Source organism: Schistocerca cancellata, chromosome 7 (genome assembly GCF_023864275.1).
Source record: "Schistocerca cancellata isolate TAMUIC-IGC-003103 chromosome 7, iqSchCanc2.1, whole genome shotgun sequence".
NCBI classification, from domain to species: domain Eukaryota; kingdom Metazoa; phylum Arthropoda; class Insecta; order Orthoptera; family Acrididae; genus Schistocerca; species Schistocerca cancellata.
Window position 1 is genome coordinate 294,686,785 of NC_064632.1, and position 14,740 is coordinate 294,701,524.

The window sequence follows — 14,740 nt, forward strand, 5'->3', positions numbered from 1 at the left end:
CAGTTGTGTGTCCATGAGGTTTTATGTGTGGTGTTTTTTTTTTTTTTTTTTTTTTTTTGGCGGGCGAAGGCTGTGGCCAAAAACTATATATGAGTTTCTTAATTGTGCCTGGCTGCAACTTGACAAGTCTTCTTTGCGTTAAGTTGCAATCTGTCTTTCCCTACATTGTTGACCCTTTTACATTGGATGTAAGTGAATGAAACAAGATGAAACAAAGATCAACTGCATTAACAAATTTATTCCCAAAGTGAAATAACAAATTTATATACATATAAACTTTAACAAGATTTTAAACAAACATTTTCTTTCCAATGTTTAACATCATTTTAAAACAAAAATATGGAACTGATTCTACCTGAGTATTCATATTACCTAGGTGTATCTCACTAGCTACAGTTCATAACTAGCTTGCACAATGGACCCTGGAAAGGTGTGATGTGAGGCTGTCAGTGAGTACATTAACACAAGAATAACACAGTAGGGAAACACACAGCCTCTGGCAGTGGGTGAGAATTGTCAAACGAGTATCACAATCTTCAGTTATATAACAGCTTCTTAATCTAGTGAAGAACCTAGGAACCTTTGTAAAATCTCATCCAAATTGCACCCTGTTTTATGAAAGGAAGTTCATTTTATATACATAAAAATAGTTTCTAATCTGTAACATAACAGGTGGTTATTTTTCCTCTGACATTTATAAAACAACATTACATTTTCATCCATGAAAATGGGGCGTGGGGGGTTAAGCTACACTGATTCGCACAGCAATAATTAAAAGGCAAAAAAAATTGGAGTATAAAAGAAAAAGCAATGTGAAATCGTATAACTGATGCACATAAAAAGTAACAATGTAAGCAAGTTTTTCAGCACTGGAATGCCAACTGAACTGCAAATATGTACTGATAAAGCAGTGTCAATCCTATTAAAAGCTGCGAGTATAGTATCACTGATGTAACACTACCTTAGTTTACTCTTCCTTGAGCCAATAAGCTGGGAATGAGAAACAAGAAAATGCAATAACTTACATATTCCTTTCACTATCTTTGGCACTAAATATAATGAAAAGCAATGTAATCCTTTTACTAGTGGTCTGACTCACTGATCCAGAGACCTCACTGCGCTTCCCTCATTACTAATTCATCCTGCAATTCCCTACAGATTGCAAGATTCACATACAGCAAGTGCTTCAGTGCGTTCCTCCAGTAGCTCCTTGCCAGTAATCGCCAATTTTTCTTTACCAAAATCATCCAGTGGCAGTCCCTGTATCATAAATACAAACATTTAAATTTGCATTTGTATGGACTACAACTCTTACATTAAGGTAAATTGCACAATAAATAAAATATATCTACTGGAACTGTTTTGTGCCTCCTTAGATGACAATCTGACAGTCAAAACTACAACAATAACATCTCATATCCAGGCATCCAGTCATTTATTGCTTCATTTTCAAATATTATTTCTAAAACTGCAATTTATCTTAAAGTGCCATTGATTTTAATCTTAGATATGCGACTTTCTACATTAGAACTGTACACAAAGGCAACACATTTTCTAAAAGTATTTCATTCTTTGAATAAACAGCACTTCTCAAAAGAGTTACTTTCTTTGTTGCCTACAACAAGATCCAAAGTGACAAATCCTAGCATCTCATCTCAATCTTATTCTAAATTCAGATGTGAGATACTTAAATATAACGTTCTGTCACAGGATTCCCTGAATAGAATTAAAAATATGAAGTGTCTGAAGTTCGTGGCTCAAAATCTCAGGTGTGTTATCTCGCTGTCTTGATTTATTATGTTAATGGTCCAAATCTGATCAGAATGAAAATCGAATAAATAAAGATGTTATCTCGGGAATTTGGCACCTGCTAGGGAATAATGATCTTTTAAGTCATTTGGTAGCATTAGCAGCATTCAGTTACTGCTCAAGTGTGATTCACTGTTCTTTCATCTCTTCTTGACAGTTTGTTTAAAAACGACAAGCCACGATCTAAACAAAACCGCAATTTCTTTTGATACATTCACCAAATCTTTTGAAAAACTAGCATCGACAAAATATGCATACATACAGTTTGAAGTTATAGAGAGAGTACTCAAATAGTTTATGGCGTAACTGAAACTCCAGGTAGGAGCATCAACAATATCTTGTCCATTTTTCCCCCCAGGCCCCCACCTCCTAATACCTAGGCCCTGAATGGCCTGACAGACAGTGCTCTTCCCTTCCCCTATCTGTACTCTGCTATCCCTCTCCCTTATTCCAACCACTCCAAATTGCTATTCACTTGACAGTCACATTCCGGTTGGAGCTGCTGATGGTAGTGGTTGTATGAATGTGTGCACATTTTCTTTGCTGAAAAAGGCTTTGGGTGAAAGCTCTAACGTGTAGCAGTCTTTTCATTGTGCCTGTCTGCAACTTGAGGTGTCATCTTTATGGTGAGTAGCACTATCATTTTCTTAGTATAGTTTATAAGTATAGTAAGTGGGAGTGAGAATGAAAGATTGGCAAAGTAACTTTTTTATACTTCATCTAGCATTAATGTGTTCAAGCAAGTATTAAAGAGGGAGATTCATAGTAACTAACAGCACTGTTTCACGGTCCAGTGCAATCTCGTGACAGTCACAAAAATGAAATACAAACAATGGTCGAGTATGTAGGAGAGCACATGTGTGATCTTCACAGTCTGAAGTGTCAAGGATGGGTTTAAAGCCGGAAACTAGATATTTTCTATGAAAGTTTGCTTATAGTACTATAAGTTGCCATTATGTCTAATTATTTCACTATCTATTCTTTCAATTTAAACCATTACTAGTTGTGACTTCACTCTATAATATTTATTCTTTTAATTTAAAATATTAACAGTTGTGAATGTTACTGAGATAAGCCTATCTCTTGAGCTACTGCTGTTTACTTAAAAAATCATGATATTCACTGCTTCCGCTATCCGAATAGTCATCGCACACCACTGATACATTAATTATCTGTTGGTGGTTTTCTAAAGCAATATTACATTCCCAAAGAACACACAAATTTTATCATCATATTTTAGACAAAAAACAAATACATCTGTCTGTTGTCTGTTCAAGGAAATAATTAGCAATACTGTTTTCTCTTCAGAATATTAATAAGCTGAAATTACCCATGAAACAAACACACACACACACACACACACACACACACACACACACACACACACACACACACACACACACAGAGTGTAACTTGATTCTTTAATACTGATTCTCAACTAAAAATATACTCGGCTGATAAGTACAAGTTTATGTACTGTAAACATAACTGCAATATTTGAATTGTGTGTGTGTGCGCGTGTGTGTGTGTGTGTGTGTGTGTGTGTGTGTGTGTGTGTTGGGGCTTATGGGCGCTCAACATCGAGGTCATCAGCGCCCTGACACACATTAAAAGGAACGAATGTGGACAGACCTAAGAAAACTAAAGCACACACTCAAAGAAAGCAGGAAAAGAAGGAAAATGCTACATAAGAAAGTAAAACCTAAGGAAAGGGGAAACATAGCAACAAAAATGTCACAGGAAATTGTTATTGGCTGGCCACTTACATAAAAAATGGGCGAGCTTGTCACACAGTGAGCAAATTAAAATCCTCTCCCTAAAATCTTTGTAAAAACATTTGACAGGGCACAGAACTTTAAAACTTTAACCACATTCGTCCGAGTGTTGCCTAAAAGAGATGGCAGGTCCGCTGGCAAGTCAGCCGCGACCCGCTGGCCAGAAAATAAAACGCAATCCAATAAAATGTGGCGCACAGTGACCTGGACGCCACAAGCACCACTGTTATGAGCATAAATAAAATTATCTTCTACTATCTATTAAACAGTTATATAGTGTGAAAATCTACTCTTCAGAAGTATACACTATGCCAGACCTGCTTAGAACGATAATCACCTTCAAGCTATCACCTTCCCCTGCCGGCTTTAATTTTGGCTGTGTGACCACACAAGATGGCCAAATATAGGCAACTCTTTGTATGCACTATTTTATCAGTTAATTTCTACTGTTCCCTTTTCGTGTCAAGTCAGAAGAATGACAATACAGTTCTTCAGATTGGACCTGTGATACATACCTGAGCAATTTCCCATTGTTTGTTTTTTATAGTAACAGGAAAGGAGAAAACAACATCTGGTGGAGCTCCATATGATCCATCGCTGATAACACCCATGGATACAACTTCGCCAGGTGCTGTGCCAAACCACAAGTCATGCATGTGGTCAGCAGCAGCTTTTGCAGCAGACATTGCAGAGGACATCTTACGAGCTGAAATGACAGCTGCTCCACGCTTCTGAACTGTCTAAAATACCAAAAGCAGAAATTCAGAACAAGGGATGCAATTCATTGTAGAATATATAAAACAAACAGGTAAAAATTTTAAATCACTGCAAAACAAAACAAAAAATGTTAATTATATATGTACATAATTCAGCAACAAATAATTTGTCTAGATTGATTCACAAAAGACTACAGTGATGAAGGAAAGGTTAACAGACTGGATGGATGTGAAAATGAAACAGAATTTCCTTAAATGCAAATGCTGTACATTCAAGTGATTGTCACAAAGGTTAACATATTTCAGATATCTCAAAATAATACCTCACAGGCTTTAACAATGACAACAACAAACAGCATAAAGTGGTAATTTTATTTGAATAAAAATAGGAATGGGAAAACAGCCATTAAAAACAATTTTGCACTTTACCCACTTTAGAGGTTTAAATGAAATTTGGATATTCCTACAGAGTGCAGGAGTCTGCCAAGAACAAAGCCTTCAACTTTGGTTTGAAATTTCAGTTTCAATTTTTGCAGCAGTGAGTTGAAATGGACATGCTCCCTATATGTATATCATTTCTAATACTCATTGTCGTCAGTATCTATATCTTTCAAATACAGGCCTGTTGTTAAATAATATCGAGACATAGATGCATGTCAGTGTCAACATAAGAATCCTCCTCAACTTCTTACACAGTGGAATACATCAACTTCTTACACAGTGGAATACATGACATTCACAAATGACAACTACATATTTATCTATTGGTCCTTTTTATCTACAATTAGCTTTTGTATGCAACTTCGTTCCCTTGGATTTTGAATTCATACAAATTTTTAAAAATCCTGAAGCTTATTATTGGTGAGAAACACGGATATAAGAAACTGAAGATGAAGCTATCAAAAGGGCACATCGGTTAACAACTGATGTGTTTGTATATTCAAAGTACGAAATACCAATCGATTGTTTTGAGGAAGGCATTACTACTCCTCGACAAACTTATCTATGATAATAGTTGCATTTATTCAAGAATGTTTATGGATCACAGGATTTAGCTGTTAACATCATTATCATCATGATAAAAAATATCCTGATTTATTTAGTTTAGTTTTATAAAACTTCTGCTGTTGCAATTTTTTTCTTCGCCTATAATGAAATGATTCTTACACAAAACTGAGTTGATTTGTATAAAAATTTTTTGCCAATTTTACTCATTTTCATGGACAACTCATGCTTGAACAAAAATTTTATTATGGTCAAATTTCTTTTCACAGAAAAGCACCTAAAGATTCTTAAGACAGTTTCCCTGTATCTCCTAGGATTCTTATTTCCCCTTACTGGCCCAAGTTAAAGGAAACACACTGTATGTAAGGATAAATTGGCTTTTAGGTGCCATATCAAGATGGAACATACAAAATTTTAAGTTAAAACCTCCACCAATACAACTGTGAAAACCACATCCAATTTCGTGCAGTAGTTTTTGTGTGATGCATGTAAAAATACACATACATACACGCAAACAGACAAAAATTCTTACAAATAATTGTCTTGGCTCCCACTCCTATTGTGAAGATCCCTCATATTAAGTTTTCTTAAATATCTCCTAAGTACAGACATTAGTAGGTTACAATTTTATTAAATGTAGAGATTACTCTTCCAGATACTAGACAAGTCAATAACAGCATTTACATAAATAATTCATTTAAGAACTGTACATATTAAGCTTAGCACAAAAAATGCTCCTGTTGGAATATGAAACAGGCAAATATGTTCCTCTGCAGAAGGCTTCGACAAAAGTGAGGAACCAGCTGCCTCCATCCTCATTCCACCTTCACCAAAATTTTTGACATGCAGATATATTCACGTTCTTAATACAGAACACTCTAGTCTCTCATTGTAGTTATGCTTTCATACTCAGCATCTCCCTCTCACTGCCACTGTCTATGTGTGTCTCTTTACCACTGTCTCCTTTGTATCCATTGATTTATATTATATCCCACTGCCATTGTCTCCCCTCTCACACTGCCTCCCTTTGGCTTTCTTTCCCATTGCCCCTGTCTCTACCACATCTCAGCAACTCAAAAAATCTAGAGGTTCCAACTTTTTCCTCTACACCAAAGTGTTTAAGATTTTGGTAAAAAACGGAAACTCCACCATACCTGTGTGTTAAAGTTCACCGATCTGGGATGATGCAGAACATACCTCCCCCACCTACGTATGGTCTCCACTCATTCATATTTTTCATTTCCATGGTCTCCTCTCTCTTTAGCTCTCACTGCTACTATCCCTTCATCTCTCTCCCTTGGTATTTTCTCTCTCCCACCGGCACTGTCTCTCTGCTTCTCTCTTTCCGCACAAGAAAGTGCGAACATGTTCGCATTGCAAAATTTTTGGCAAGAAAGGCAGAATGAGGACTGAGGCAGCTGATTCCCCACTTTTCTGTCCAAGACTTTTAAGGAGGAACATATTTGCCTGTTCTGTGCTCCAATAGGAGAATCCCCCCCCGGTTACCTTCTTTTTCGCAGCTAAAGCAGGGTGTGCTGCTTATATAAAACGAATTCTATAGATCTGTCAGGGTCTGATAGTTTGTTTATATACTTCACAACATGCCAACATGCACACATATCAAAAGAAGTTTTGGCATCACCCCGGTTCCCAGAACTCCTGAAGATAGATGTTGACTGTGGATACTGTATCACAGACACGTCCCTTTGACTGTGCAGAGATGTCACTAAACCCGCCCAAAGATGTAAACAACCATGAATAAGCAGCACCTACTAGATGGAGGGGGTATGACAGCCAATCAGTTCCAGTCATTCCACCAGGAAGGAGGTGCACTGCTCGTATTGTCTGTAGTTCAACCATACCTAGACGGTCAATACTGCAGTTCGATCGCGTCCGCATTGTTACTTTGTGCCACGAAGGACTCTCAACAAGGGAACTGTCCAGGGGTCTCTGAGTGAACCAAAGCAATGTTCTTCGGACAGAGGAGATACAGTGAGACAGGAACTGTCTATGACATGCCTTGCTCAGGCCGCCAAAGGGCTACTAATGCACTGGATGACCACTACCTACAGATTGTGGCTCTGAAGAGCCCTGACAGCAATGCCACCATGTTGAATAATGCTTTTTGTGCAGCCACAGGACATCGTGTTACGACTCAAACTGTGCGCAATAGGCTGCATGATGCGCAACTTCACTCTCGACATCCATGGCGAGGTCCATCTTTGCAACCACAGCACCATGCAGTGCGGTACAGATGGGCCCAACAACATGCCGAATGGACCACTCAGAATTGGCATCACATTCTCTTAACCAATGAGTGTCGCATTCGCCTTCAACCAGACAATCGTCGGAGACATGTTTGGAGGCAACCCGGCAGGCTGGACGCCTTAGGCACAATGTCCAGTGAGTGCAGCAGGGTGGAGGTTCCCTGACGTTTTGGGGTGGCATTATATGGGGCTGACATACACCGCTGGTGGTCATGGAAGGCACCTTAATGGCTGCATGATACGTGAATGCCATCCTCTGACTGATAGTGCAACCATATCAGCAGCATATTGGCGAGGCATTCGTTTTCATGGACGACAATTCGTGCCCCCATTGTGCACATCTTGTGAATGACTTCCTTCAGGATAACGACATCGCTCGACTAGAGTGGCCAACATGTTCTCCAGATATGACCCATATCAAACATGCCCGGGATAGAATAGATTGAAAATGGCCGTTTACTGACAACGTGATCCACAAACCACTCTGAGGGATCTACGCCGAATCACCTTCAAGGAGTGGGACAATCTGGACCAATAGTGCCTTGATGAACTTGTGGATAGTGTGCCACAACGAATGCAGGCATGTATCAATGCAAGACGACATGTACTGGGTATTAGAGGTACTGGTGTGTACAGCAATCTGGACCACCATCTCTGAAGGTCTTGCTGTAGGGTGGTACAACATGCAATGTGTGGTTTTGATGAGCAATAAAAAGGATGGAAATGATGTTTATGTTGATATCTATTCCAATTTTCTGTAGAGGTTCTGGATCTCTTGGAACCGAGGTGACGCGAAACTTTTTTTGAAGTGTGTACTTTGACACATATACACAACAAGTACGTCTCAGACAAGGTTAACACAAAACCGTTTGCTTAATATTGTCTTGGATACTTTGCTCATTGATCGCAATTCACCAAAAATGCCCTGCTAATGATTTGTGTCTTAAGCGAAAGTTATTGGACTTTTTTATTGAATTTGCCAAAAATTATGTAAAACTGGAAAGACTGCAGCCATTTTAAATTCTTTTCAGGTACGTTAAGACCCTTTCTAGCCCATTTTTTGACACTGTAGTACCACTTGGATGTATTTGTTGAATTGTCATTTTTATCTGTTTTCCCGTCTTTCCCTTAATTGCTCTAAATTCGTGGAGGTATGTACCGTCTATGCAACTAAATAAAGGCAGTTCGTTCATTGCCATACGCGTTTCACTTCTTTTATTATGGGAAGCATCAGTTCCCATTATACAGTGAGGGTACGTCAAAGTTTTACTAGTAAAAAAAAGTGGTTACATCACAACCCCTACAATAACCTTACAACCCTTGCCAAGTGTTCACTATGACAGTTAAAATTACATTTACACCCCAGACTGAATATTACATGCATATTTTAGCTGCTGAAGTACAGTAACTATGAACTTATGGAAGGGATAATGATATTTAAAAAAAAGTTTCAAAGTTCCTCAAGAACATTGTCTAAAGAACATACGGTAAACATTTTGATGATTTGCCACAAACAGAAATAACAGATGTGACCACCCCCCACAATTGGTACTTTTCGTACCCAAAAGTGTAGTTTTTCAGTTTTCTCGGGATGTCCTTTTATAAGCTGCCGAAGGTCCACGCTAAACCACATCTAATGCAAAAGAACCAATAGATTTCCTCAACTTCATGGGCTGGAGGAAATGTGTGGTGTTCAAATTTTGACTATGTACTATAGGATAGTTACAGTATGCCCGTTCTTCTGATACGCATACAAATGGCTGCTAAGACCAGGGTTATCCAAAAAACTTTACCTTTTATCTCTCATCAATAGAAATCAAGATATGATCTGACAAATCACATTTTTGGATGCAGCTTTTTGGACCAATGATTCCCCCCCACCCCCCTTGATCTTACATAAGTTTGAAGCACATACAAAATCCACTATGCCAGCACAAATCAATAATAATGCGGGAAATTGTTCTGGACAATACACTTTGGACTAAACATTCTTTGTGCATGGACTGAATAGCAATTCAACTATTAATCATGTTATATCAAATGGAAAAGTGCTTGAGGGTCCACTGGAAATTTATTAATTTTGTTTATTGTAAACAGTGCAGGATTGCGTAATTAATAATATAATTTTAAGTGTGCAAATAATTTGTCATTTCTAATGTTTCAAAAAGTAATTTTAACTGTACATTCAGCGCTAGCACTTACCGATTATAACATCGGAACTAAAATATTTTAATACTAACTCCTTTTCATAAATTTTAACTTTAAATATAAATACTGCGTATAAAATTATAGGAAAGTTTTTAGAAAAGCAACTGTATGTGCTACTTAATTGTTGTGGTCTATTTGTATGTTATTGTCATTACCATTTACCAGTAATAGTGTGCCATTCACATATTGGTGGTGATAGATAATTTTGTCTAAAGTGGGCAAACTCAAAATGAAAAATTTCTCTTCTGATGCATCAATTAATATTTCTGCAATTGACAATTGCTACTTCCTCATACTGTCAGTAAATTTTATTCCAGAATTGAAAATAATTGTGTGACAAGGTGTGCTCTAATAGTTCTAATGTCTCATATGCTTTGATGATAGATAATCCCCATTGTGTATAAGGATTTTCTTTATAATCTCTATTTTTCCTGTTAATGTGTATCTGTGTAGAAGGTGGTGGTTGTTGTTGTTGTTGTTGTTGTGGTCTTCAGTCCTGAGACTGGTTTGATGCAGCTCTCCATGCTACTCTATTCTCCCAAATAGCAAAACTACTTTACTATTTTAAGTGTCACATTTCATAATCTACACTCCTGGAAATGGAAAAAAGAACACATTGACACCGGTGTGTCAGACCCACCATACTTGCTCCGGACACTGCGAGAGGGCTGTAGAAGCAATGATCACACGCACGGCACAGCGGACACACCAGGAACCGCGGTGTTGGCCGTCGAATGGCGCTAGCTGCGCAGCATTTGTGCACCGCCGCCGTCAGTGTCAGCCAGTTTGCCGTGGCATACGGAGCTCCATTGCAGTCTTTAACACTGGTAGCATGCCGCGACAGCGTGGACGTGAACCGTATGTGCAGTTGACGGACTTTGAGCGAGGGCGTATAGTGGGCATGCGGGAGGCCGGGTGGACGTACCGCCGAATTGCTCAACACGTGGGGCGTGAGGTCTCCACAGTCCATCGATGTTGTCGCCAGTGGTCGGCGGAAGGTGCACGTGCCCGTCGACCTGGGACCAGACCGCAGCGACGCACGGATGCACGCCAAGACCGTAGGATCCTACGCAGTGCTGTAGGGGACCGCACGGCCACTTCCCAGTAAATTAGGGACACTGTTGCTCCTGGGGTATCGGCGAGGACCATTCGCAACCGTCTCCATGAAGCTGGGCTACGGTCCCGCACACCGTTAGGCCGTCTTCCGCTCACGCCCCAACATCGTGCAGCCCGCCTCCAGTGGTGTCGCGACAGGCGTGAATGGAGGGACGAATGGAGACGTGTCGTCTTCAGCGATAAGAGTCGCTTCTGCCTTGGTGCCAATGATGGTCGTATGCGTGTTTGGCGCCGTGCAGGTGAGCGCCACAATCAGGACTGCGTACGACCGAGGCACACAGGGCCAACACCCGGCATCATGGTGTGGGGAGCGATCTCCTACACTGGCCGTACACCACTGGTGATCGTCGAGGGGACACTGAATAGTGCACGGTACATCCAAACCGTCATCGAACCCATCGTTCTACCATTCCTAGACCGGCAAGGGAACTTGCTGTTCCAACAGGACAATGCACGTCCGCATGTATCCCGTGCCACCCAACGTGCTCTAGAAGGTGTAAGTCAACTACCCTGGCCAGCAAGATCTCCAGATCTGTCCCCCATTGAGCATGTTTGGGACTGGATGAAGCGTCGTCTCACGCGGTCTGCACGTCCAGCACGAACGCTGGTCCAACTGAGGCGCCAGGTGGAAATGGCATGGCAAGCCGTTCCACAGGACTACATCCAGCATCTCTACGATCGTCTCCATGGGAGAATAGCAGCCTGCATTGCTGCGAAAGGTGGATATACACTGTACTAGTGCCGACATTGTGCATGCTCTGTTGCCTGTGTCTATGTGCCTGTGGTTCTGTCAGTGTGATCATGTGATGTATCTGACCCCAGGAATGTGTCAATAAAGTTTCCCCTTCTTGGGACAATGAATTCACGGTGTTCTTATTTCAATTTCCAGGAGTGTAATTCCCTCAGCATCACCCGACTTAATTCGACTACATTCCATTATCCTCGTTTTGCTTTTGTTGGTGTCCATCTTATATCCTCCTTTCATGACACTGTCCATTCCATTCAACTGCTCTTCGAAGACCTTTGCTGTTTCTGACAGAATTACAATGTAATCGGCGAACCTGAAAGTTTTTATTTCTTCTCCATGGATTTTAATACCTATTCTGAATTTTTCTTTTGTTTCCTTCACTGCTTGCTCAATATACAGATTGAATAACATCGGGGAGAGGCTACAACCCTGTCTCACTCCCTTCCCAACCACTGCTTCCCTTTCATGTTCCTCGATTCTTATAACTGCCATCTGGTTTCTGTACAAATTGTAAATAGCCTTTCGCTCCCTGTATTTTACCCCTGCCACCTTCAGAATTTGAAAGAGTATTCCAGTCAACATTGTCAAAAGCTTTCTCTAAATCTACAAATGCTAGAAACACAGGTTTGCCCTTCCTTTATTAATCTAGCTTCTAAGATAAGTCGTAGGGTCAGTATTGCCTCACGTGTTCCAATATTTCTATGGAATCCAAACTGATCTTCCCCGAGGTCAGCTTCTACCAGTTTTTCCATTCGCCTGTAAAGAATTTGTGACTTATTAAACTGACTGTTCGGTAATTTTCACATCTGTCAGCACCTGCTTTCTTTGGAATTGGAATTATTATATTCTTCTTGAGGTCTGAGGGTATTTCGTCTGTCTCATACATCTTGCTCACCAGATGGTAGAGTTTTGTCAGGACTGGCTCTCCCAAGGCCGTCAGTAGTTCTATTGGAATGTTGTCTACTCCCAGGGCCTTGTTTTGACTCTGGTTTCTTTCAGTGCTCTGTCAAACTCTTCACGCAGTATCATATCTCCCATTTTATGTTCATCTACATCCTCTTCCATTTCCACAATATTGTCCTCAATTACACTGCCCTTGTATAGACCCTCTATATACTCCTTCCACCTTTCTGCTTTCCCTTCTTTGCTTAGAACTGGGTTTCCATCTGAGCTGTTGATGTTCATACAAGTGGTTCTCTTATCTACAAAGGTCTCTTTAATTTTCCTGTAGGCAGTATCTATCTTACCCCTAGTGAGATAAGCCTCTACATCCTTACATTTGTCCTCTAGCCATCCCTGCTTAGCCATTTTGCACCTCCTGTCGATCTCATTTTTGAGACGTTTGTATTCCTTTTTGCCTGCTTCATTTACTGCATTTTTATATTTTCTCCTTTCATCAATTAAATTCAATATTTCTTCTGTTACCCAAGGATTTCTACTAGCCCTCGTCTTTTTACCTACTTGATCCTCTGCTGCCTTCACTACTTCATCCCTAAGAGCTACCCATTCTTCCTCTACTGTATTTCTTTCCCCCATTCCTGCCAATTGTTCCTGTATGCTCTCCCTGAAACTCTGTACAACCTCTGGTTGTTTCAGTTTATCCAGGCCCCATCTCCTTAAATTCCCACCTTTTTGCAGTTTCTTCAGTTTTAATCTACAGGTCATAACCAATAGATTGTGGTCGGAGTCCACATCTGCCCCTGGAAATGTCTTACAATTTAAAACCTGGTTCCTAAATCTCTGTCTTACCATTATATAATCTATCTGATACCTTTTAGTATCTCCAGGGTTCTTCCATGTATACAACCTTCTTTTATGGTTCTTGAACCAAGTGTTAGCTATGATTAAGTTGTGCTCTGTGCAAACTTCTACCTGGCGGCTTCCTCTTTCATTTCTTAGCCCCAATCCATATTCACCTACTACGTTTCCTTCTCTCCCTTTTCCTACTACCGAATTCCAGTCACCCTTCAGTATCTGAATAATTTCTTTTATCTCATCATACGTTTCTTCAATTTCTTCGTCATCTGCAGAGGTAGTTGGCATATAAACTTGTACTACTGTAGTAGGCGTAGGCTTTGTATCTATCTTGGCCACAATAACGTGTTCACTATGCTGTTGGTAGTAGCTTACCCGCACTCCTATTTTTTTATTCATTATTAAAGCGACTCCTGCATTACCCCCATTTGATTTTGTATTTATAACCCTGTATTCACCTGACCAAAAGTCTTGTTCCTCCTGCCACCGAACTTCACTAATTCCTACTATGTCTAACTTTAACCTATCCATTTCCCTTTTTGAATTTTCTAACCTACCTGCTCAATTAAGAGATCCGACATTCCACACTCCGATCCGTAGAACGCCAGTTTTCTTTCTCCTGATAACGACGTCCTCCTGAGTAGTCCCCGCCCGGAGATCCGAATGGGGGACTATTTTACCTCTGGAATATTTTACCCAAGAGGACACCATCATCATTTCATCATACAGTAAAGCTGCATGTCCTCGGGAAAAATTATGGCTGTAGTTTCCCCTTGCTTTCAGCCGTTCGCAGTACCAGCACAGCAAGGCCGTTTTGGTTAGTGTTACAAGGCCAGATCAATCGATCTGGCCTTGTACGCAAGCCTCCCCACCAACGGCAAGGTCCATGGTTCTGGGGGGGGGGGGGGGGGGGGGGGGGGAGGATGGTTATATGGAAAGCAAACTATTAGCATACTGATACTGTATATGTAAGCCATATACTTTAATATTATACTATACTGGAGCATAAACTAAACAACCATTAACATAGACACATACTCATGTCGCACAATATAATGTGGCATAAGTTGTAGAACAAACTACTCACAGAGACGTAAGCAATATACTTTTAACATAAAATATTAAAAACAATTGTACCATCATTGCAACACGGCAATAATTGCCGAAACAAGTTTGTCACATAAATATGAGGTGTGCGAGAGAAGTAATAAGATAGATTTTTTTATCCACCAAAGTTTCCTTTCAGCAGCTACAAACCAGCGAAGTCATTGTTCCCAGACTTAGTAGCAGTACTGAATGGCTTCAACTGGTAGGGTGAGAACAAGGGTTCAAAACTGCGTC

General features: G+C 40.2%; 1 protein-coding gene across 1 annotated transcript in view; it reads right to left on the reverse strand.

Annotated features, from left to right (window-relative positions):
- Positions 1-218: 218 nt before the first annotated feature.
- LOC126091999 (malate dehydrogenase, cytoplasmic) overlaps positions 219-14,740 on the reverse strand; it is a 42,337-nt gene continuing 27,815 nt past the window's right edge. The window contains exons 4-5 of the mRNA XM_049907373.1: positions 4,100-4,324; positions 219-1,260 (exon numbers count right to left, since the gene is read on the reverse strand). Of these exons, the coding sequence (XP_049763330.1) occupies positions 1,153-1,260; positions 4,100-4,324 (333 nt within the window). The 3' untranslated portion in view covers positions 219-1,152. The remainder of the gene's footprint in view (positions 1,261-4,099; positions 4,325-14,740) is intronic.